Source organism: Fusarium phalaenopsidis, assembly GCF_050370095.1.
Source record: "Fusarium phalaenopsidis strain FUZ10S chromosome Unknown contig_32286, whole genome shotgun sequence".
Lineage (NCBI taxonomy): Eukaryota > Fungi > Ascomycota > Sordariomycetes > Hypocreales > Nectriaceae > Fusarium > Fusarium phalaenopsidis.
Window position 1 is genome coordinate 3732059 of NW_028145413.1, and position 23003 is coordinate 3755061.

The 23003-nt window shown below is 53.0% G+C and overlaps 9 protein-coding genes across 9 annotated transcripts; 5 read left to right on the forward strand and 4 right to left on the reverse strand.

Moving 5' to 3' along the window:
- Positions 1-971: 971 nt before the first annotated feature.
- On the reverse strand, positions 972-2363 carry LRP88_03449 (AAA family ATPase VPS4; the record flags this gene model as incomplete). The annotated part of the gene is made up of 3 exons (XM_083240068.1): positions 972-1193; positions 1242-1692; positions 1741-2363. 3 exons carry the CDS (start codon positions 2361-2363, stop codon positions 972-974), a joined length of 1296 nt encoding a protein of 431 aa, XP_083105198.1.
- Positions 2364-2798: 435 nt separating this feature from the next.
- On the forward strand, positions 2799-3327 carry LRP88_03450 (tubulin-binding prefolding complex subunit YKE2; the record flags this gene model as incomplete). The annotated part of the gene is made up of 4 exons (XM_083240069.1): positions 2799-2817; positions 2907-2977; positions 3029-3153; positions 3204-3327. The coding sequence occupies 4 exons, from the start codon at positions 2799-2801 to the stop codon at positions 3325-3327; spliced, it is 339 nt and encodes a 112-aa protein (XP_083105199.1).
- Positions 3328-3565: 238 nt separating this feature from the next.
- Positions 3566-4312, reverse strand: LRP88_03451 (uncharacterized protein; the record flags this gene model as incomplete). Its single annotated transcript, XM_083240070.1, has 2 exons — positions 3566-4185; positions 4234-4312. 2 exons carry the CDS (start codon positions 4310-4312, stop codon positions 3566-3568), a joined length of 699 nt encoding a protein of 232 aa, XP_083105200.1.
- A 1220-nt stretch (positions 4313-5532) lies between these two features.
- On the forward strand, positions 5533-6990 carry LRP88_03452 (AMSH-like ubiquitin thioesterase; the record flags this gene model as incomplete). Its single annotated transcript, XM_083240071.1, has 2 exons — positions 5533-5661; positions 5710-6990. 2 exons carry the CDS (start codon positions 5533-5535, stop codon positions 6988-6990), a joined length of 1410 nt encoding a protein of 469 aa, XP_083105201.1.
- A 2229-nt stretch (positions 6991-9219) lies between these two features.
- On the forward strand, positions 9220-12717 carry LRP88_03453 (heme peroxidase; the record flags this gene model as incomplete). The annotated part of the gene is made up of 5 exons (XM_083240072.1): positions 9220-9454; positions 9519-9757; positions 9806-9926; positions 10045-12113; positions 12163-12717. The coding sequence occupies 5 exons, from the start codon at positions 9220-9222 to the stop codon at positions 12715-12717; spliced, it is 3219 nt and encodes a 1072-aa protein (XP_083105202.1).
- A 1220-nt stretch (positions 12718-13937) lies between these two features.
- On the forward strand, positions 13938-14567 carry LRP88_03454 (uncharacterized protein; the record flags this gene model as incomplete). The annotated part of the gene is made up of 1 exon (XM_083240073.1): positions 13938-14567. One exon carries the CDS (start codon positions 13938-13940, stop codon positions 14565-14567), a length of 630 nt encoding a protein of 209 aa, XP_083105203.1.
- A 128-nt stretch (positions 14568-14695) lies between these two features.
- On the reverse strand, positions 14696-16309 carry LRP88_03455 (glycosyl hydrolases family 43-domain-containing protein; the record flags this gene model as incomplete). The annotated part of the gene is made up of 1 exon (XM_083240074.1): positions 14696-16309. One exon carries the CDS (start codon positions 16307-16309, stop codon positions 14696-14698), a length of 1614 nt encoding a protein of 537 aa, XP_083105204.1.
- A 414-nt stretch (positions 16310-16723) lies between these two features.
- LRP88_03456 (transcription factor domain-containing protein) lies at positions 16724-18814 on the reverse strand (the record flags this gene model as incomplete). Its single annotated transcript, XM_083240075.1, has 4 exons — positions 16724-17152; positions 17205-18291; positions 18344-18708; positions 18767-18814. The coding sequence occupies 4 exons, from the start codon at positions 18812-18814 to the stop codon at positions 16724-16726; spliced, it is 1929 nt and encodes a 642-aa protein (XP_083105205.1).
- A 1330-nt stretch (positions 18815-20144) lies between these two features.
- On the forward strand, positions 20145-22451 carry LRP88_03457 (uncharacterized protein; the record flags this gene model as incomplete). Its single annotated transcript, XM_083240076.1, has 4 exons — positions 20145-20602; positions 20685-21106; positions 21187-22307; positions 22359-22451. 4 exons carry the CDS (start codon positions 20145-20147, stop codon positions 22449-22451), a joined length of 2094 nt encoding a protein of 697 aa, XP_083105206.1.
- Positions 22452-23003: the final 552 nt, after the last annotated feature.

The window sequence follows — 23003 nt, forward strand, 5'->3', positions numbered from 1 at the left end:
TTGACCGACTTTTGTGGTTTGTTTAAGCGTATGGGGCGACGTCATGGGGACGGAGGGGTTTAGTCCACAGGTGAGCTATTGTATGTGTGTGGAAACCATTATGCGGTTTGTTCGCATTGGGATTTTCTGGTCTCAACAAGTAGGTAAATAGTAGATATGTCCATTCATGATTCGAGCTTTTCAAGAGTTAGTATCTGCTCCTTTCACGGCATTGTGTGCTCTTGAATTTCGCTCCTCGGGCCGATGTCGCTCTGTTTCCCCAAGCTCTACGATAGACTAAGAGCATCTATCGTGTCTTAATCTGCATCCCCCACGACGCAGATACAGTGGCGCGTGAAAGACAATACAATATTGGTTAACTAGCAATTCCTTTTCGAATTAGAAGAGAGTTGTCATTGGCTATTCGTAGCGTCCTATGGTTGCTTAAACTTCAGTCCTCGTCAACCTCCTCCGTATTGCTTACCCTATAGCGGATTGATACCTTGGTTCGCAGAGCCAGTTTTTAGTAATTGGATCCATTGGTATAGATATTTATACACCAGACCAAGTTAAATACCGTGATAATATATAAAACCTGTTATTTCGAGTTCTCGGACAACCATCATCAGCTGTCCTCGACCTCCAACAGCTACTCAAAGATCCGCCTCAAGCCCATCTGTCGTCGTCTCGCAGTGGATCCTACAACATGGGATGAAAGAGCCTCAATAAAAAGCAAACTCATACACTAGACCAAATCAAGACACCACGGTTTCTTGTCAATCGACACATCTAACTTATGCTCGCGTGTATCAACAAGAGGTTTCACGCTTGCACACACACAAGATACCTCCCTCCCCGACTCCCTGCAAATCGTTATATATCAACATTCATTCACCAGTGGATGCCCCAAGTAAACTCCGCGTGACGCCGCCATGCTAAAAAGAAGAAGAAAAAAGGACAATTCTGGAAACTCGCTCTGCCTTTCTCCCACATCATGCGCCTTCGCTGCCAAACTCGTTGGTCCATTCAATCTGCTTCGCGATATCATCCTTGGATACGGTCGGATGCGAATCCTCCAGGGCCATCTCAAAGTCCTTGAGCTGTACGTCAGGGGCAAGCAGCTCGTCCGAAGTGACGTCGTCGTATGTCATTTCAATCTTTTCTGGGTCGCCGGGTGAGCAGGGCGTAAGCATCCGCTTGCCGTCCTTCATTACCTGTAGATTGTTAGCGATGCGCACACATGTGACGAGATTTGAACTTACAGGCTTAAAATGGGTGGCTTGTAGAATCTTGCGCACTGGTCGCATCAAGGCGTGCTGAACCACGTTGCTGATATCACTACCAGACATGCCATCTGACTTGGCAGCCAGCACATTGTAGTCGCTCGCCTGAAGAGCCGTGTCGGTATCGCCAATGGCAAGCTTAAACATCCTTGCGCGGCCATTTATGTCGGGTAGACCAATATGCACCCGTCGTTGGAAACGACGTCGAATGGCAGCATCCAGTTGCCAGGGGATATTGGTTGCGCCCAAAACTAGAATGCCCTTGCTGTCGTTGCCCACACCATCCATCTGAACCAGAATCTCGGTCTTTATACGGCGTGATGCTTCGGATTCGCCCTCGCCTCGGGGACCGCACAGCGCATCAATCTCGTCGATAAAGATGACGGATGGCTTGTTTTCTCGTGCCATGGAGAACAGAAGCTTGACCAACCTTGCAGATGCATTAGAAACGCCATGTCGTCATGTCAAAGACACTCACCTTTCACTTTCACCCATCCATTTGCTCACCAGATCGGAACTGCTGATACTGAAAAAGGTACTGTTTGCCTCTGTAGCTACAGCCTTGGCTAGGTAACTTTTACCAGTTCCAGGAGGTCCATAGAGCAGGATACCCTTCCACGCCTGTCGCTTTCCCTGGAACAGACTGGGGAACTTGATGGGCAGAACGACAGCCTCCTTCAGAGTCTCCTTGGCGCCCTCGAGACCAGCAATGTCTTCCCACCTCACGTTTGGTCGCTCCTGGAGGATGGCCCCCGACAGCGCGTTGCGCAGCTTCTTGCTCTCGTCGTCCTCGGCCGAGGGCTTTGCCTTGCCCCCAGTGGTGGTGCCGTTAGCGCCCATGGCAGCCTTGCCGCCGTTCGAGTTGGAGTCGGCCTCGCTCTGGAGGAACTGCTTCAGCTTCTCGGCGCGGTCGAGGTAGGTGGCCATCTTCTCCTGCATGGTGACCTTGAGGGCCTTGTTCTTCTCCCACTTGAGCGCCTTGACCCAGAGCTCCATGGAGGACATGTAGAGATCAAATGCCTTTTGGTACTCCTTGTTGTGGTCGGCGGTGATTGCCTTTTGCACCTCGGCGATGGCGCGGTCGCGGAAGTTGGTCGACATGGTGACGGTGCCTAGGATAACGAGGGGAGAGAGGAGGGGTCGAGGAGGAGGGAGGAGAATCGGAGGGAAGAAGAGATGAATAAGACAAGAGCGAGGCCTTGACAAGCTCCCCAGCAGAAAAGACGATACAACAGGCACGTGGGCGTCACCGCAGAAGTTGGAGACCCGACGTTCGAGATGGTGATGGATGAGGCAACAGTCGCGGGACAGAGCAGCCTGGATTGGCGGGGAAACATGCTTATAGCGGGGCGAGAACAGCGGCCGCTGGTGGGATGGATAGCGGGGCAGCACCAGCACAACTTGAGATCAATCTACCCTACGAGGAGCTCACTTTAGGCGACGACATTAAAGAGATAATTCTAGGCAGGAATATTTCAGCCTAGCTGAGCCTTCTGAACCACGTCATTTACCTTGTCATCATCTCAGTCGAGCGCCATGTCGGACCCTCAGGCGCGTCTTCAGGCGCTGTCGGAAGAGTTCCAGAAGCTTCAAGGAGGCAAGTTCTCGACCTGAGTAGACTACACAGATGCTAACTACGTCTAGAACTCCAGAGCGCAGTCGCCTCGCGGCAAAAACTTGAGGGCCAGAAGCAGGAAAATCTCGGAGTCCAACAGGTAGGCGGTGACCCCTGAACACGCGACCCGACCCCTGCTGACATCAACCAGGAGTTTGACCGACTACAAGACGGCGAGACCATCTACAAGCTCACCGGCCCCGTGCTTCTGAAGCAGGACAAGGTGGAGGCTGAGAGCACAGTTAAGGGCCGCCTTGATTTCATCAGCAGTGAGATGTGAGTGACATTCCGATCCATCTTGACCTCCTGACTGACGCCCGATGCAGATCTCGGTTCGAGACCCAAATCAAGGAAACCCAGGACAAGCTTGAGAAGAAAAAGACTGAGATCATTCAGATCCAGTCGGGTGCTCAGGCGGCCGCTGGTGGCAAGGGCAAGGATGGCCAGTAAAAAAAATTGGTCACAAAAAAGGGGACATGGGACAAGGAGCGATTAGATCATGAGTTGAGTTGTTTATCCTATGGAATCTGAATGATGATGATGCCATCTAGATCAAAAAAGAGGCCTTGGCACTTTATGAGCGCCGCGCTAAAACAAATGCCAGTGGGAGAGTTCTCCTTCGTATTCCTCCATTGTTCCCCGAAACGCCTGAAACTCCGCGGTCGTGAAACTTGTTCGTCAGAAATATCTAGTTGAGAGCCATGACGGTGAATCCCCAGGGCACACCCATGTTCTTGTGCTCCAGCGCCGCACCGGGCGAGAAAGTAAAGTCGACTTTGTCGTCAGCGGCAACGAGCTGAGGAGAAGCGGGCGACTCGTCGGCGTCGAGGGCGGCGAGGATGGCATCGGCAATGTCGCTCTTCCTCTGGCAATCCTCAAAGATGGGGTTGCCCTCGATGGCGTCCTGCATCATTGTGCGCTGCTCACTCTCGGCAAACAGTTGAGCCTCACGGTTGAGGACGCCATAGGTGACCTTTTCGCCAGTCTCGGCCAGACGCTGGAAGAGGATGGTAAAGGTGGCAATGGCCTGGGCGAGGATGCGGGCCTTTTGCTTGGCGCTGAGGTGAGCAAAGATCTCGGACGTCTCCTGCTCAAGGAAGGACTGAGTGTTTGTGTCGAAGATGGACTGAAGAAGACGGTGGAGGATCTTGCGGCAGTTGAGGTCGACCTCGGCGCAGATGTCGAGGTTGAAGACGGCCGAGACCTTGCGGAGGGTGCTGAAGAGGACCTCGAGGGGGCAAAGGTCATTGGGGATGGTAACGTGACCCTCCTCGATGGTAAAGACCTCGATGGCAGCGTTGATGGCAGCTTCTCTTGTTAGTGCCTGTTGAGGCTCTGTCCAGGCGCAAGACTTACAAGTGCTGGTCGCGTGGATATCGATCTCGGGGGAGATTTCGACAACGGAAACGGCAGACTGGTCCTTGATGGATTGCATTTCGATGGATGCAAGTGGTTTAGGTGTCGTTCAAGTTGTTTGATATATTGAGATCTGGTCAGAGATGGCGATACAGACTACAAGATTCGAGTCCAAGAACTGGGGAGAGGCCGGCTTTTGACCTTTCATGGCCCCCGGCTCAGGAGATGTTATGAAGGAGCCCGTACGATATCCCGGCAGCCTCATAGCAAGGCCTCATGGCCACACGGTGGTCACTGCTCCTTCCCTTCAGGTATCATGGGCATGGATGGATGGGCCGATGGGACGATGCCCCCGTCACCGTGGGGTTGGCCAACACAGCGCAGGAGGCGGTGATTCGACACCTACGCCGCGCATCATGGCCATCATGGCATGTAGATGTGGCGTCAGGACGTTGAGGCGGAGTACATGATACAGATATCAGAAGAAAACATGTTTTGGGTTTAGCATCGACTCGCTTCATGAGTCGTCTCTTTAGTGGCTCCGATTAGCAAGATCTGGTCGCAACAATTAACGGACTGGTCAGAATCGCATCAGACCGACTCTTTCAACCCCCGCGTCGGTCATTTGCCTGATTGGGAAACAATATCAGGGAATAAGCGAAAGTGAATAATACGGGGATCACAGGACCCCGGACCCCGAACCAAGGCAGGGCAAGCGTACGCGAAGCCGGCAATTGTTCTCGTATGGAACGAACCGGAGGTTGTCAGCATTGGGCACTCTGGACTCTGAGAGATGCCTGAGGGGGAAGCGTCAGGTAGAATCCGACTGGATGGGATAGATGGCGTGGACAATGCGGGTGGGAATTGTACGATTTGCATCTATAAACCACGCCATATCTCCATGATCCAAGAAAACAAGGAGGTTTGATGAGGGAGGGCTTGGTTGTGGCTGGGGCGATGAGTAAGCAGCGCAATTGGGAGGCTAGAGCAGGAAAGCAACGGACCCGTTTCTTGCATTAGGCTTTGTAGTTGAATATACCTCTTTTACATTTTACCCCGTTAACTTGATTGATGCCCTGCCCCGCCATCGGCCATGGAGGGGCAACAAGGTACCGGCTGACCATGAAGCAGGGCGCGCGTCGTCACTGAATAATTACATCCCGTCTCCAGGCAGCTCCCAACCTTTGTTCACCAGATACACGTGGCGCGGCGGCTTGGGGGAATATGCCCTGGTTATAAAGACATTAGCGACGGCTTCTACGACCCTGAGAGACTCCTTTTTACAGCGCTTTTCTCACAATGGAGTCGATGCGGCCTGCTCGGCCCCCGACGGTCAAGGAGCTGGTGGCTCAGGCTGAGAACTTCAACTTTAACGCGAATATTCCCGTCAAGCACTGGACGCGCGCTGCTGAGACGTTATATAAAGAGGTATGCTTTGCTTTGTGTTTACATCGCTGGCTATGCTGACGCTGCTAGGCCGGGTTTGCAGTCTCCGATGGCGATTATGGACGAGCATACATGATGCTCTACCGACACTCGGTCCTCGTACTTCAATATCTCCCCTCGCACCCGCAGATCAAGGATCCCGAGAATAAAAAGGCTTTTTCTGCCTTGTCGAAGCGTATCGGACGTGTGATTCAAGACCTCGAACAACTGAAACCCGAAATCGAGAATGCCGTCAAAGAATGGGAACGGATGGCGCCCCTGCCCCAGGCGGCGAACAAGACGTCGGAGCCTTCGAGATATGAAGAGTTTGCGGCCCGAGATCCAAGCTTGACTGGAAACGCCAAGATCCTAGACGCCTTTGAGAACCAAGACCTGGCCGTTGACCTAGCCCAAAAGGAGTTGATTCGAAGAGACACGGCAAGGCGAGCGACGAGGAAGGCTGGTATCTCGGATGAGGATATCATGTCCCGGCGGAGGGGAGGGAGATGGGATCAGTGGGATGGCGATGATCTGCGGCAACAAATGGAGGCGACGAGGCAGGCACTCGATTCGGCTCGTGAGCGACGTAATGATGGGGATTTCCAGACAGCGCCGGTATCGCAGTCGTACAACTATCCGTCCATCTCAAAGTCGAGACCGGTGGATTATGAGAGGTCAATAACACCGACAACTCCTTCGATCCAGCCGAGCCGACCGCCAAAGGAACCGATTTCGCTGCCGCCTAAAGAACCGTTGTATCCCACGTCGGGATCTGGAACTCTTCCACCGAGTCTACCTCAAAAGGTTCCTCTCTCTCAATACGCTCCTCTTGTCCCATCTCCTCAACCCACAACGGCCGACCGACCCCAAGTGCCTCGAAAGGAGGCCATCAGCCCGCCGCCAACGCTCCCTAAGAAGGAGCGTCTGACGTTCAAGCCGGGCGCATATCTCGAGAATGGCGACCCTATACGCTCGCTGTTTCTTCCCAGACAACTCCGTCAGCAGTTCCTCGAGATTGCGTCTGAGAACACGCGCCGGGGGCTCGAAATGTGTGGGATGCTCTGCGGAACTCCCATCAACAACGCCCTCTTTGTTCGATGTCTTTTGATCCCCGACCAAAAGTGCACTTCAGATACTTGCGAGACGGAGAATGAAGAGTCCATGTTTGACTACTGTATGAAGGAAGACCTGCTGCTGCTGGGATGGATCCACACGCACCCGACACAGACGTGCTTCATGAGCTCTCGAGACCTGCACACGCATGCTGGATATCAGGTCATGATGCCTGAGAGTGTGGCCATTGTGTGCGCGCCCAAATTCACGCCCTCGTAAGTACACGTCCCGTTTGACGAGAGCGATTACTGACATGGCCAGGTACGGCATCTTCCGATTAACTCACCCTCCAGGCTTGGATCACATCTTGAACTGCAACCAGAAGCCGACGTTTCATGAGCATTCTCTAGACCCAAACAAGATCTATCGCCCGGCGGAGCAGCCTCAGGGCCATGTATATGAGAGCGACAAGCTGGACTTTTACGTTCACGATCTGCGGACGAAATAGACAATGGAGCAGGATTGCATAGCGCTGGAGTTTTAGGACAGGCGGGCAGGACAAGAGCATAAAAATATACTATCCAAACGAACAAGCAAGCAAATTGACGAGGGCTCTGTTGCTTACACAACGTCTGTGTCTGTGTCTGTGTCGCGTGTTTGTTCATTCTCCGGTAGCACCCGGTGACGCGGTCCTTTGTCGGTCTGCGGGCGGGTAGGGATGGTCTCATACAAATGAGGAGTCGATGATTGGATTGGGCCTCGTGCTGGGCTGGGCTGGGATCTGCGTCAGTGTCTAGGATGCTCAGATTTTGATGGCTGGTTCGAGTCGATCGCCCGAGAGATGAGCACGACGGCCTTGGGTGCTTGAGGGGACTGAGAAACAGGTCATAGGACTTTGCCAGGAGCAACTGATTCAGCTTGCGACATGATGCTGTGCTCCCCAGAGTCAAGAAGAGTGTTGCAACACCAATCATTCACTCATTCATTCCATGCACACAGGGTTGCGCATGCATGATGAGGAGAATTTGCTCTGCTCTGAGGTGGAGGTGTCGGCAGTGGTTCCATCCGAGCTCCAGGTAGGTCGTGGACTGATAGGGCAGGGATCGACTAGGGCCAGGCGAGCTGAAGAGGAGAGTGGACTCTTGCAGCGGAAGAATCTGGTTGATGGTGATTGATGGCTGCAGGGCCAAGACGAGAGAGGCATCGGCGAGGTTAGGTATGGATGAGGATCGTCCAAGCAATAACTGACATGGGATGGGAAGCAAGCCCGCTGATAAATCTCCCTACACGTCATTGTCTTGGGGAGGCACAGCGCGGGTCGAATAGTCCAAAAGAAGCTTTTCAGCTCGCCTCAAGATGAGGAGGTCACCCAATGACAATGGGTATAATTCCTGACGCCCCCTCATCTTCGCACCCTATGTACCAAGACAAGAGATACATGGCGTCGTCTGTCAATGGGGGGCCCTAGGGATGTCTCAGTTGAGGATCTGCAAGGCTAGAGGTGATTGCCCAATTGCCGCCCCCCAAAGGGTACGACTGCCGACGCAGAAAGAGTCGGGGTCTAGGATTAAATTGCACCGTGTCCACTTTATTCTTTCTCGATTGGGGAGGGAGGGATTCTTCTTTGAGGGTTAGTGGCTCCTTTTTGTGGACTAGAGGACCGCCGGCTCGGACCGCGATCCATTCCCGGGGCGGAAACTGGTGTTGGCGGCGGAAGAGGAGAAGGGAGAGAAGGCCTCAAAGGTGAGTGAACGATTAACCGATACAGGGTCTTATTGCCTAAAGGTAAGCTGAAAGACGGCCTGACAGGGCCATGCTCACCACGCATACCATGTCTCGCTCTACTTGCAAGCAAGGGTTATCCTCCAAGGATCGCCAAGCAAAGAGGAAAAAGATTGACCGCCAGTCTCTCTGTGCTCATTTCGATTAGACATTGGCCTTGGCTAGTTCGATTGACAGCTCCCCAGTTTAGACGCCACAAAGAGAAGCCAGTCACGTCAAGGGCATCTCCAATCTGTGTGGTCTAACCCGGGGGGTTTAGCCCCTCCGATTGGGCTGCTTCCGAGACATGGTGGTGTAGGTGTCTGAGCAAATCAGAGATGGGGATAGATCTTGGTGTTGAACATCTGTGGGGAGCTACTGTCTGTGCCGTCTGCAGGTCTAGCAGACTATCAGAAGTTCACGATGCACACCCCTCCGCTCGATTCAAGACACTTAGATGCGCCGGCCTCGAGCTACGAGGTTGATCCTGAAAAGCAACAATGGGGATCGTGTTCCACTGCTTGGTCCAACCACTCGTCTTTCTTGCCCGGCTCCCTTGCGGGCCGCACCAGGTGTACCCCGTCGTTAGACCACGGCGACGCGGAATGCCGTGTCTCACTCGTGGACGCTAAGCTAAGCTTTTGTTTCCCTTGAAAGCATGTGCGATGATGGTTGATAAGACGGAGGGTGTCCCCCCTCTTTCTGGTGTTCTGGTTGATTCTCTTTCACTCACACACTTGCGCCATCATGTCGTCTGCAGAGGTCAAGAACGGCCACGCCACCAATGGCAACAGCCAGGAAAAGGCTCCTGCTCCTCCCAGGCCGCAGCCCAAGGCTGCTGGCCAGTCCAATCAGAAGAAGGAGGGTGCTTTGAAGAGCTTCAAGAAGCTTCGGGTTCTTTCCAAGAGGCCGCTGCCTACTGAGATGGGTGATGGTAGCTACAGGACTGTGGTGAACCGACCTGGTCTCAAGGAGGATCTCCGTCGTCTCAAGATCAAGGGTGAGTTTGTATGTTAGATACCATTGTGGTTGCTGATGTGTTGCAGACCTCAAGACGCTGCTTGAAATTGTCAAGGCCAAGGCCAAGGGCGAGACTCAGCAAGATGACAAGACCATGATCATGGAGAGGACCATTCAGCTCGTCGCCAGTCTGAATGATCACTCCAAGGTTCAAGAGGTTCTCACCAACAGCTTCATCGACAAGCTCTGGAACTCTCTCGACCACCCGCCGATGCTGTACATGGGTGACCAGTATCGCTTCCGCCAGCCGGATGGATCTCTCAACGTGAGGAGATGCGTATCTGACATCAATTGACTTTGCTAATGATTGTAGAACCCTTATATGCCCAATCTTGGTGCCGCTAAGACGCCTTATTCGCGAACTGTTCGTCCCAAGGGCATGTCGCTTGGTGCTCAGCCTGATCCTGAGGCTGTGTTTGAGTCCGTCATGGCTCGTGATGGCTTTAAGAAGAACCCCAACAATGTGTCGAGCATCCTATGGTACTGGGCCACAATCATCATCCACGGTATGTGCCATACTCACCTTTTAGTTGACAATTGCTAATTGAGTAGATTTGTTCTGGACCAACCTCAAGGACCCCAACCAGAACGACTCGTCGTCGTATCTCGATCTCTCTCCCCTCTACGGTAGCACCGTTGAAGCTCGCGACTCGATCCGAACATTCGAGGATGGTCTGCTCAAGCCTGACACGTTTGCCGACAAGCGTCTGATCGGAAACCCTCCCGGCGTCTGCATCATCCTCATCATGTTTAACCGATTCCACAACCATGTCGCGACCAACCTCGCTGACATTAACGAGGGCGGTCGCTTCTCCAAGCCGGCTCCTAACCTTGATCCTGAGGCTGCGGCTGCGGCTTGGAAGAAGCGTGATGAGGAGCTTTTTGAGACTGCTCGTCTTGTTACGTCGGGTCTGTACATCAACATTACCCTCATTGACTATGTCCGCAACATTATCAACCTTAACCGTGTTGATACCACTTGGACTCTTGATCCTCGTCAGGAGATGGGTGTCTCGGTTGGTACCAAGGAGGGTTCTGAGTCTGGTACCGGCAACGTCGTGTCTGCCGAGTTCAACCTCTGCTACCGCTGGCACTCGTGCATCTCCGAGATGGACGACAAGTGGATCCAGGACTTTTACGTTCAGCTCCTGGGCGACAACTATGGCGCCATGGATATGCGCGCGCTGATGATGGCGCTCAAGAAGTTTGAGATGTCTGTTCCTCAGGACCCTGCTGAGCGTACCTTTGGCGGCTTCAAGCGTGGCAAGGACGGCAAGTTTGACGACAATGAGCTTGTTGATGCTCTTGCTACTGCTATTGAGCAGCCTGGTGGTGCCTTTGGCGGTCGCAACGTTCCTCGCATCATGAAGCCTGTCGAGATGCTTGGTATTATCCGTGGTCGCAAGTGGAACTTGGCTGGCCTCAACGAGTTCCGCAAGCACTTTGGTCTCAAGGCTTATGATACCTTTGAGGAGATCAACTCTGATCCCGAGATTGCCGAGTCTCTAAGGAACCTGTACCAGCACCCTGACTATGTCGAGCTGTACCCTGGTATCGTTGCTGAAGAAGCCAAGACGCCCATGGTTCCTGGTGTCGGTATTGCGCCGACGTACACCATCTCTCGTGTCGTCTTGTCTGATGCCGTTGCCCTTGTTCGTGGTGATAGGTACTACACGACTGACTACCACCCTCGTAACCTGACCAACTGGGGTTACAAGGAGGTTGACTATGATCTCAACATCAACCACGGCTGTGTCTTTTACAAGCTCTTCATCCGGGCTTTCCCTCAGCACTTTACGGGCAACTCGGTCTATGCTCACTACCCCATGGTGATTCCCTCCGAGAACCGCAAGATCTTGACGGATCTTAAGCGCGCGGATAGGTTCGACTTTGACCGACCCAGCTTTACTCCTACTCGCATCAACATTGTGGGCTACAACGCCGCCAAGTACATCCTGGAGAACCAGGAGATCTACAAGGTGTGCTGGGATGAGGGTCTCGGACACCTCATGGGCGAGGGCGGTCGCCGCTTCATGCTGTCTGGAGACGGCGCCTTCTTTGCCCAGCAGCGCAAGTGCATGGGCGCGCTGCTGTACAACGACACGTGGAAGAGCGCCATCAAGTCATTCTACTCTATGATTGCCGAGAAGCTCCTGGCCGAAAAGTCGTACAAGCTCGCGGGCAAGACGCAGGTCGACGTTGTGCGGGACGTGGGTAACCTCGCGCACACGCATTTCGTGTCGCGCATGTTTAACCTGCCGCTCAAGACCAAGGAGAACCCCAAGGGACTCTTCTCCGAGCAGGAGCTTTACAAGATCCTCGCCGTCATTTTTGTCTGTATCTTTTTCGATATCGATCCTGCCAAGTCGTTCCCACTGAGGCAGGGTGCTCGAGAGGTTGCGCAGGCGCTGGGCAAGGTTGTCGAGATGAACGTCAAGCTGGCTAACGGTATCGGCATGAAGGGTCTGTTCACAGGCAAGGCGAACAAGGATGATCCCCTGGCTGCGTATGGAGTCAACATGGCCAAGGGGCTCAAGAGGGCTGGGCTGAGCACTGAAGATATTGTGTGGAGCCAGATTCTTCCTACGGCTGGAGCCATGGTTCCCAACCAGGCTCAGGTGGTGAGTAATTTGTTTTAAGTGAAGGGAATGATTGCTAACGTTGTGGTAGTTTGCTCAAACTCTGGATTGGTACCTGTCGCCTGCGGGTGAAAAGTACCGTCCTGAGCTGCACCGTATTGCTGCTCTTGAGACTGGCGAGGAGACTGACGCCCTCCTTCTGGGCTACGCCATGGAGGGTATCAGAATGGCCGGCACGTTTGGTCTCTACCGCAAGGCTGAGTCCGCCGATGTGATCGAGGAAGACAACGGCGAGAGGGTCGAGGTCAAGGCAGGCGACCGCGTCTTTGTCTCTTTCGTGTCAGCGGCCAAGGACCCCAACGTGTTCCCCAACCCGGAAGTCGTGGACCCTCGGCGACCTCTCGAGTCGTATATCCACTACGGGACCGGACCCCACGAGTGCCTCGGCCGAAACATCAGCCAGGTGGCACTCACGGAGCTGTTCCGCGCCCTGTTCCGGAAGAAGGGACTCCGCCGGGTTCCCGGTGCTCAGGGAGAGCTGAAGAAGGTTCCCAGGCCTGGTGGATTCTACGTGTACATGACTGAGGACTGGGGAAGCATCTGGCCTTTCCCTACCTCTATGAAGGTTACGTGGGATGGAGAGTAATTTGGTCTTGTGTCTTTTTTAAGGAATGCTTGGGGGGTTGGGATTATACCATGGGGGTTGAGATTGCTTAGTGATATCACCGACGCTAATATTGATTTCCTTCTGTATTCTGGACTTTTGTTCTTTTGGTTCGTCTTGGCAGCTTATGTGAAACCCTGGTCAAGATGTCAGGCCCTGGTTTAACTGTAAGGGCTTGTGGATTTAAAATGTCAGGCTGTGATGTCAAGGGCAGTGAGATCTCAAAATGGCAACGATTACGCGAGGTTGCATGTCCCAAGTATAGATCTGCGGCGACCAAATCTGAGGCGCAGGCCAGATTAACTTGTGGCGGTGTATCGGAAAAAATAAGGCTGCGTGCATTCCTAGCCGAGGTTTGTCACGCGCTTAGGATGGGCTGGGCTGGGTACAGTACCCAACAGGGCTGGGGGCCTCACCTTCTGCGGCCACGCGCGCTTATTGCAACCCAAGGTCTTGATATCACGAGTGGAAGCAGGTTAATAGGTTAATCTGACATGTTCGGACTCTTTGAAACTCGGACTTTTCGAGATTCCCCCTGTAATATCGGGAGCCTGCTTGAAGGATTTCAAGGGGGGTCACAAGAAAGCTTTTGCCCCCCTCAGTAAGCGCTAAGACTGATTTGTCTCTGGCGGGCTACAGCAGCAGGGTGCGTTTCACTATGTGTTTCTTGACCCGCGATTGAGAGACGTCATTGGTTGTGAGTGATGCTTCAGCTGCTTCTCTCGAGAGCCTCTACCGTGCCGTTTGTGCCGTTAGAATAGGAGAGTTTTGAAACATTTTGTTGCCTTCTGATCAATTGACTCAGGGGGTTTCGGGTGGCATAAAGAGTCAGGCTTGGCTCGATGTCTGGCTGATTTTGATCGACATATTTTTTTTCTTCTCTTCTCTGTCAGACGTACAGCCCCCCAGCCTTACAACGGGGATCCATTCACTCTCTTCCTTGTCTGTTCCCGCTTACATTCCCTGTCCTTTACTTGTTCGCGGCTGAGCCTGCATTGTTCACCTTTTCCCCACGTTCAGGCTATGTCTGTTTGTCATTGATCACTCTCTTTGTTCAGAGCGTCTTATAAGCACTGTCTGACGACCCGTTGATCGACGTCCTCAGCACACTTCCATTCTGTCTTTTTCTCTCATACACTCATATACCCGTACGTCAACGTACACACACACATACACACCCATACTCTACCAAGAACAACAAGATGAAGTTCCTTTCCCTCTCGGCTGCCGCCCTCCTTGGCTTCGCCAACCTCTCCCTCGCCGGCCCCCTCTACGCCGCCCCCATCATCGAGCACGCAGCCCCCAAGTCTGTGAAGTGCGACCCCAAGAACGACGAGTGCCGCACTGCTAAGCAGGCCGCCCCCTTCATCACCAAGGGCTTCTACGACTACGGAATCTACGACGTCAAGGAGATGGCCGCCGTTATTTCTCTCATGGCCTTTGAGTCTGTCGACTTCCAGTACAAGCGCAACAAGAGCCCCGGCCGACCTGGTCAGGGTACCGCAAACATGCAGATGGCGCAGTGGAACCTCAAGTACGCCCAGAGCATCCCCGAGCTCAAGGACAAGTACGCCGACATCAAGAGCGTCGACGGTCTCTCCAACAGCACTCTCAACGCCCTCCTCGACGACCTCGTCGACGACAAGTACAACTTTGCCTCTGGCCCTTGGTTCCTGACGACGCAGTGCAAGCCCGACGTGCGCGAGACTCTGCGCAAGGATATCGACGCGGGTTTCTTGAAGTACATGGCTTGTGTGGATGTCACGCCTGAGCAGCCTCGCCTCGACGCTCTGAACCTTGCCAAGGAGGCTTTTGGTCTCAAGAAGTGCTAGACATGCCATTGAGTGGCTGAGAATGCACCTGGTGCCGTTTTCGATTCTGTACTCATAGATACCTTGACAAATGCCATTAAATGATTTCATGCTGTTCTTCTCGTGCCATCATATCCATGTGTAAATGTCTATATCTCGTAGCGATCCAATTCGTGGTGGACAGGTCGGTACACAAAGTAGTCAAACTTGGCCTCTATCCCAAGTCCATTCAAGTCCGAGCACGCCACACCTAGGAATGAACCCGTGAAGCTCCCGTCTCCTACATGTCCACCGCACTCATCCGATAGGATCGACGCATCCAGAACGGGACCGTACTCTTTCAGTTCGTCGCCTTCTAGGGCGTAGTAGAATTGGAGCTTGCTCATGCGAATGGATAGACCCAGCTTCACCTTGCCCTCGTTGGGAAGTTTTATCGGGTTTGCCTTTTGTGGTTCGAGTTTGCCGAGGGGAGATGAGTCTTCTGAGCTCATGATGGAAAGCTCTCTCTGGCCGTCAGAGTGTGCTGTGACGGTGAGGTAGAAGAAGTTGTAGCGAGAGTAGTAGGCTGTAAGACCTGCAAATTGGCGCTCATCCTCTGGGGAAAAGTCGATGACTGTCTCGGCGTCGCAAGAGAAATGTGTTTGTCGCCTTGCCACTAGAGACTGTTCAAACCATGATCCAATTGACTCGCGACCAATCAAGGTGAGCTTGTTGTCGGCGATTGAGAAGATGCGCTCTGGCTCGGGTGTTCGCAGCCACTGAAAGTCTTGGTGAAGACCGTTCTCAAACGTGTATCGCTGCTCAGCCCAGTATGCTGTGTCATCTCGTGCAGCGGGGAGATCAACGAAAAGGCTTGGAACTGGCCCATTCTTCACGTAGAGCCAGTCATCATCGCCCCAGTATGCCTCTTGGATTCCTGTCTCTCTTCCCAACACGCACCTGCGCTTCTGACCGATCGGTCGTCCAGTGAGGTGCACGATATAAGTCTTGCCGTCAGGTGTATCCACGATATCGCCGTGTCCAGCCCTCTGCAACGCGACATTTGGAGTGTCCTTGGATGTAAGAATGTGCTTCTGAGGGTGATCCTCATAAGGGCCCCAGATGTTTCGAGACCGTGCAAGCGTGACGGCGTGGTTGTATCCAGTTCCTCCTTCGGCTGTCAACATGTAATACCACCCGTTGCGCTTATACATGTGAGGTCCTTCGACGAACTTGAGGTCTGTTCCTTGGTAGACGTTCTTCCGTGGACCAACAAGCTTCCCTGCTTTGGGGTCAAACTCTTGAAGCATGATGCCGGCGAACAGGAGGGGACGGGCGCGGTGGTCCCAGGTCATGTTGCTGAACCACTTGCGACCATCCTCGTCGTGAAACAGTGAAGGATCAAAGCCAGACGAGTTGGCATAAATGGGATCAGACCACGGTCCTTCAATAGCCGGAGCGCTAATGATGTAGTTGTGCGTATCCTTGAAAGAACCATCCTTTCGCTTCACATCCGTGTAAACGAGCCAGAACTTTTCACCATCATGAGTGAGACAGGGAGCCCAGACACCACAGCTGTCTGGATCCCCGCGCATGTCGAGCTGGCTCTTGCGCGTGAGAGGACGGACTGCCAATGTCCAGTTTGCGAGATCTTTGGAGTGGTGGATCTGGACTCCGGGGAACCACTCGAATGTCGATGTTGCTACGTAGTAGTCGTCGCCGACTCTGAGGATTGAGGGGTCGGGGTTGAACCCGGGGAGGATGGGGTTTCTGACGAGAGGCATCTTGGCGAGTGACTGAGAGCTGAAGGAAAGGTAAGAGATGAGAACAAGAGAAGTGAGAGAGAGAAGAGAGACAAGAGTTCAATTGTCAGTATCACCCCACGTTCACCCTCATGACAACCCCCATCACTCAATACTTATCCTCCCCGAGGACGGAGCCTCGTTTGTGTCACGGCATTTAGCCTGAATTCACATTTACCAGGAAACGCGGGGGGAGAGGGGATTCGTCTTACGATTAGCGCCAGCAGAGTTGCAGATCTTTGCCTCTGACTGACCAATGTCGTGCTTCTACTGACTCCATTCAATTGCCTTGCACGTCGGGTTATCCAGCTTCAATTCCGCCCTCTCTATTATCCAAACGTGTACCCGCAGCTTGGCATGCTGGACTTTTGAACTCGGTCGGGAAGAATGCCCTCTCTATTCGCCTCCCATGTCGCCTTGGATGTCCATGCTTCCTGGGAAGCTCTCCCAGAAGCCCTGTGTTGTATCCGCAAATGTCGCGTGCATGTTACTTCCAAACTCAAAGTTGGTGTCAAACAGGTCAATGTCGGCTGGTGCGATAAAGTTGAGCTGATCCGGCGCAAAGTCCACGGCAGCAGGGGCGGCGTCGTTTTCGCCGTCTGTTGCGCTCTTGGGTCTTGTTGGCAGCTGCGTAAAGGCTTCAGAGGATGAACCCACCTGCTCGTCGTTGCTCTCGGCGTCGGGTTGCCGGACGGGGTCGGGTTGTAGGGCTCCGTAGTCGATGATTGCGTTTCGCATTTCTCTCCTCTCGCTTGGCGTTACTGCTTGGTCTCCTTCAGCTTTGATATTGGTGTAAAAGATTTGCATCGCTTTGATCTTTTCTCGCTGGGGTTGATGTTAGTGGAAGAGTGTCAAAAGTTTGAGAGGGAGAACTCACCCAGGTATCTGCCATAGGCCACGCTTGTCGCATATCTTTGAGAAACAGCAATCCCTCAACGATGTGCTCACGCCTCCGCTCAATCTGATGTGGTGTATCGCCGGGATTGGGGAAGTGGTAGAAATACAGCATTGTCCCTACCGCTGTGTAGATGGTAAAGCCGATCCACGGAACCAGACCCCGTAGAAAGTAGAGGCCAAAGGCGCGCATCTCCTGGAGCATCTCACAGACCTGTTCGGCCACCTCGACCAGCTCCTTGCTAGACCATGCTGACCATTGATCCCACTCTTGGTCGCCTACTCTCGCCTTTTGCATCTCCACTTCGGGGAGATATGACCGATAGAGGAAGATGACGCTCATGAAGTAGATGCAGTGCATGTAGCAGTACGCCTGACCCTGGTTGGACACGCTATGTGCCCTTAGCAGGAACAGCTCGTACTGTAACCGCTTGGGCAACGAGTCCTTCCACACATTTAGCCGCGAGAGCAGGTACTGAAAGTCGGATTGAGGCTGCCAGGGTGGTTGATTGTTGTCATGTGGTGTGCAAGCCCATTTCGCAACGGCACCCCATATATCAGCGACCCTCATGCTATATGCGACGATGCCGAGGCTCCCTTGCTCGCCCAGCCGGGGTCCTTCAGGCAATGAGCCGTCTAGCCTCTCGCAGATGACGAGCTCTCCAAAGTTGAAGCTGTCGGAATCGCAGGGAAGTTGTATCCGCATCTTGTCGGCCGAGAGCATCCTATCTCGGCCTTTACCTCCGCTGAGGAGGCTGTCCATTAGGAAGCAGGTCCATGCTGTGCGCCGTCTCTCCTCAGCGGTGATGAAGTCGTCGCGAGTCGTTACGGATGTCGGCTCTTCAAAAAGACCTAAGACCTGAGCCATTCTGACGGCCATGCCTAGGTACACCCACGCCCGTCTGCCCTCGCCGGCGCCCCAGGAATGGCCGGTCAGCATGAGGAGGACTTGGGCTCGATGGACGGTCGGTTGGTCCACTAATGACAATACCATTGATCGGGCATGAGTAGCAAATGTGTTGCTAGCCTCGACCTGGCTAGAGTAGCCTGGAGGAGCGGCCTGGGAGAACCTGTATTGACGCGGTGAGTGAGGGACAATTGACTGGGGTATTGAGAGCGCACCTCACCGTGATGGCCAGCATAGCCCAAACAAGCAGAGGATCGAGCGTCTTCTCACGTATTCCTATGAGAAGATTGGGGATATGGTGAAAAGACCACTTGTAGGAGCACCGTAGATAGCTGTTCTTGACCTCGTCGGTCAGAAACTCGAAGGCGTCCACCGCAGCCAACGTCTTTGACCGGGCAGCCAGCCACTCTTCCGAGCGAGCCTGGCCCCTGACGGCCAGCTGTGAAGCACTCTCATGCTCACGTCCATGGCGCTCAAGACGACTCCGGCGGAAGATGAAGGAGGTGCCCTTGGGAGGGAAGATGCACTCATCGCCGCGGTCGCGGCATCGACTGCAGGGTGGCCCGCCCGAGTGGATGCACTACGGCGCCATCAGCCAAGGAGATTGGAAGGGATTGGAAGAGGCTGTCGCATGGTACTTTACGCTTGGAGGAACGACATGCGCCGCAGGCTATCGACTTCTTCATGCCGTTGTTTTGTTGGAGATGAGATGAGATGAGATCAAATTGTTCTGCCTGAGGTTGCGAATTACTAAGGAAATGGGCAATCCGTGTTTGGAGCCTCAGGTTTGCGCGCCTGTCTGTGATTGGCTGACGGGGGTTGTTATGGGGCTTAACAAAACCTCCCAGGGCCTTTGATCAGTGACAGACACCATGAGCCTCAATCGTTGGAATGACCTCTTGATCCATGTCGGCTCTTGCTATTTTAGTTTGGTGGGGCTTTTCTTTTCCTTGTCAGTATCACATGCAAGTTGGGTCAAGTTGTCTCGTGTCCTCATGCTCTGAAGTTTTGTTATACGTGGCCAGAGTCGTAAGCTACCCAGCGAATGCACCGTCGGAAATGATGCTTTGGTCTCAAGATGCAGTGAATTTCTTTTTGCCCTTTTAGACTCTCCTTCAGACGCAGCCATGTCAGCAGTGGCTTTGAGGCGCTATCCACTTAGCTGGCCTGACAGTCCAGGGGACAATCTTGGCGTTTCCATGTCATTTCCTGAAATTACCCGTCTGAGCGCCGCGGAAACGAAAAGCTCGTGACATTTTTCGTTCAATGCCGCTCAAAACAAGCATGTGAAGATAAATGAGGTCATTAACCGTTGATATAAGGTTCTCTCGTGCCTAAAAAGAGCTTGTTAGCTACTCAAGGCGGCGTTGTTAGATCTGAACGTCGGGGTGCTGATTTGAACTTGCAGGGGATAAATCCCCAGAATCTCAACTGTTTCCCGATGCAAAACTCCGGATCCGCATGTCAGCACCTTTCGTTTGGCGTCACTACTTGCGCGTTGTTGGTCAGCTGCTTGCGTTCAGTTGAGGCTGAGGCTCTTGGCTGAGATGGGATCTGATTTTGCGATTGGATCGCAACACCCCCCTTGTACGGAGTAGCTGCATATCCGTTCAAGTATGTACTCCGTGTGCATCCGTATTTCCCGCGGAAACCGGATGGATCGTACAGCCCGTGACTGCGCTTAGAAATGCCTCTGCACAAACGATAAACAACGGGGTTCGAGTCGGGATGGAGACGGGCCTTCTGTACTGTTGGCACCTGATGTTACCCACAGGGACCGTTTTCCGTCTGGGATCCCCTGTAGTGGCAAAGCCGAGGCATCCAGGGTCCATGGGGACACACGTGTTAAGCACAAGATAAAAAGAGATGACGTTGCTGCTTCCCGAGAGGATATATCTCTGGGATGGCTGTCGCTTCGTGCCGTTTTGCATGTGCCGGCTACTGTAACCGCTGTTGCTACCACTCGCCCTGCAGACGCTCGACATAGGCTAGTCTATCCAATCATATCCTTCCACGATGGATACGCACAACATCCCATACCCAACGGGTGTGCTACCCCTACACCAGGTTCACAAGCCGCCCTTCACCATCGAGTCGCCCGGATGCGAAAAGGTCCCCGGCGAGACCATTCCTCGACGACACCCTAAAGCGAAAGATGGCCTCATCGCGCGACCTGCGGAGGGTATTAATACCGTTTTTGACATTGTTCAGCGTAGCGCGCGCGTGTACCCTGACCGTGGAGGTATCGGGTCGAGGAAGCTGATTGAGCTTCATGAAGAGGTCAAGACGGTGAAGCAGAAGAAGGTTGATGGGCAGACTAAAGAGGTTGAGAAGAAGTGGCAGTACTTTGAGCTCTCTGGGTATTCGTTCATTTCTTTCAAGGAGTATGAGACGTTTGTGCTGCAGTTGGGGTCTGGGCTGCGGAAGCTGGGCTTGTCGCCTGTCCAGAAGCTGCATTTCTTTGGTGCGACGAGGTATGAATTTGCTGTTTTCTTTCTACCACCTTTGTCGCTTTTTGACTCTGTTAGCCGACGGAACTGATCGTGTTCTCTACAGTATGAATTGGCTTGCCATGTCGCATGCTTGCGCTTCTCAGTCCATCTCCATCGTCACGGCCTACGACACCCTCGGAGAAGAGGGATTCCAACACACGCTCGTGCAGACCCAATCCGACGCCATTTTCATCGACCCTCACCTTCTCAAGATCGCTACGAACCCTTTGAAAAAGTCCAACGTAAAGACCGTAATTGTCAACGATGCCTGCATCTTTGGACATCCAAGCGATATGGAGAACTTTGCGGCTGCCAACCCCGAGTTTAAGGTCTTGACTGTTGAGCAGTTGAGAAGTCTGGGAGAGAACAACATGGTTGATCCTGTGCCGGCTAAGCCGACTGATTTGTTTTGCATCATGTATACTTCGGGTTCTGCTGGGCCCCCGAAGGGTGCCTGTATCACGCACGAGGTCCTTGTTGCAGGAGGTACGCTACCCCCTCGCGACCTAACTTTTCATCTTTTTCGCGGGTAAGTAAATGGAATTTGCTGACATTGTATCGTTTAGTTGCCGGTATTTACTCTTCCGTGGATGAAGTTGTCAGTTATCGCGATACCCTACTCTGCTACCTGCCACTAGCTCATATTTTCGAGTTGACCGTCGAGAACCTGGCCATTTTCATCGGCGGCACTCTCGGCTATGGAAGTTCGAGGACATTGTCCGATACATCGACCAGAAACTGCGCAGGAGATATGAAAGAACTGGGACCTACCATCATGATGGGCGTTCCGCAAGTTTGGGAAACCATCCGGAAGGGCATCAACGCGAAACTGGAGGCGAGTGCTCTCCTCAAGAATGTTTTTTGGGCGGCTTTGAACTTTAAGAGCTTCATGTCGAGACACGGATTGCCAGGCGCCAACGTCTTTGACAAGATCATTTTTGGCAAGGTCAGAGATTTGGCTGGTGGACGGGTTCGCTTCACCGTGAATGGTGCAAGCGGAATCGCCGAGGGGACGAAGCACGTTATATCCCATGTTATCGCGCCTATGATCATTGGATACGGTCTCACCGAAACTTGCGCCTGTGGTGCCCTAGGCTCGCCTCTGGAGTTCGCGCTAGACACTCTTGGCCCTGTTGCTGGCTCTCTCGAGATCAAGCTGGTTTCTGTGCCCGAGTTTGGATATTCTACTGATGCCAAGGTACCTCAAGGCGAAATTTGGGCTCGGGGCACTTCGCTCATGAAGGGATACTATAACAATCCAGAAGAGACGGAAAAGGCTATAACTCCGGACGGCTGGTTTAAGACGGGTGATGTTGGCGAGTTTGATGCTGATGGCCACTTGCGGGTTATCGATCGCATCAAGAACCTCATCAAGCTACAAGGCGGAGAGTACATTGCTCTCGAAAAACTGGAGTCTATCTACCGCGGCGCCCGGACTGTTACCAATGTCATGGTCCACGCTGACCCAGCTCATTCTCGCCCCATTGCGGTTATCATGCCTGAGGTCAAGGCCCTCATGTCCATCGCGGAAGGTCTGGGCGTTGACGAGCACGACATGTATCACGACGCCAGAGTCAAGGAAGCAGTCTTGGAAGATCTCCGTGCTACAGGAAAGCGCGGTGGTCTTGCTGCAATGGAGCTTGTTGCCGGTGTCGTTCTTACGCATGACGAGTGGACTCCTCACAGCGTGAGTTTGAAATCGTTTCTCTTGAGATACATAGTACTGACATACTTGTAGGGCCTTGTGACTGCCACACAGAAGTTGAACCGAAGAGTTATCATTGAGACTTTCAAAAGGGAGATTGACGCGGTTTTGAAGGATACCCCATGAAGCAGAGGAGTTGTAACGATAGAAGGTTGGAGTTGCTTGGTTTTTGGTTCATTACAATAGACTGAATCTTGACATGATCTGCATTGTACTATAAGTCTATATCCAGAATTTGAACATGATTGGTGTCTAGTGTGAGACATTTTGACAGGTCGATCCGGGGTAGAGGTTTGCTTTTTTTGTTTGTTTGTGGTTAGCTTGACAGATGGACATTGAATTCCGCAAAAGCAATTTGGCCAGGGTCGTGAGGTACATGGAGGTACTTCTCAGCCCTGACAGGAATGTACGTTTTAGGCAGCGCCCCTTACTCGATGGTACAGTGAACACACAAGACCACACCTAGAGAACGAAGACAGCAATTCATTGCCCGCCTCCCTGACTGAATCACTAGTTAACCATAATCGCATTATTTCAGATGCGAAGAATTCCTTGATCATGGTGGGTCTGCGTTGAATAAAAGCATATGGCTATGAAAAGAGAGTCTGCGGTGAGATTAAGGTTGTGACCCATCGATTCATCATACCTGGGTGGCCTTGTGGACTCGAAAACGCGATA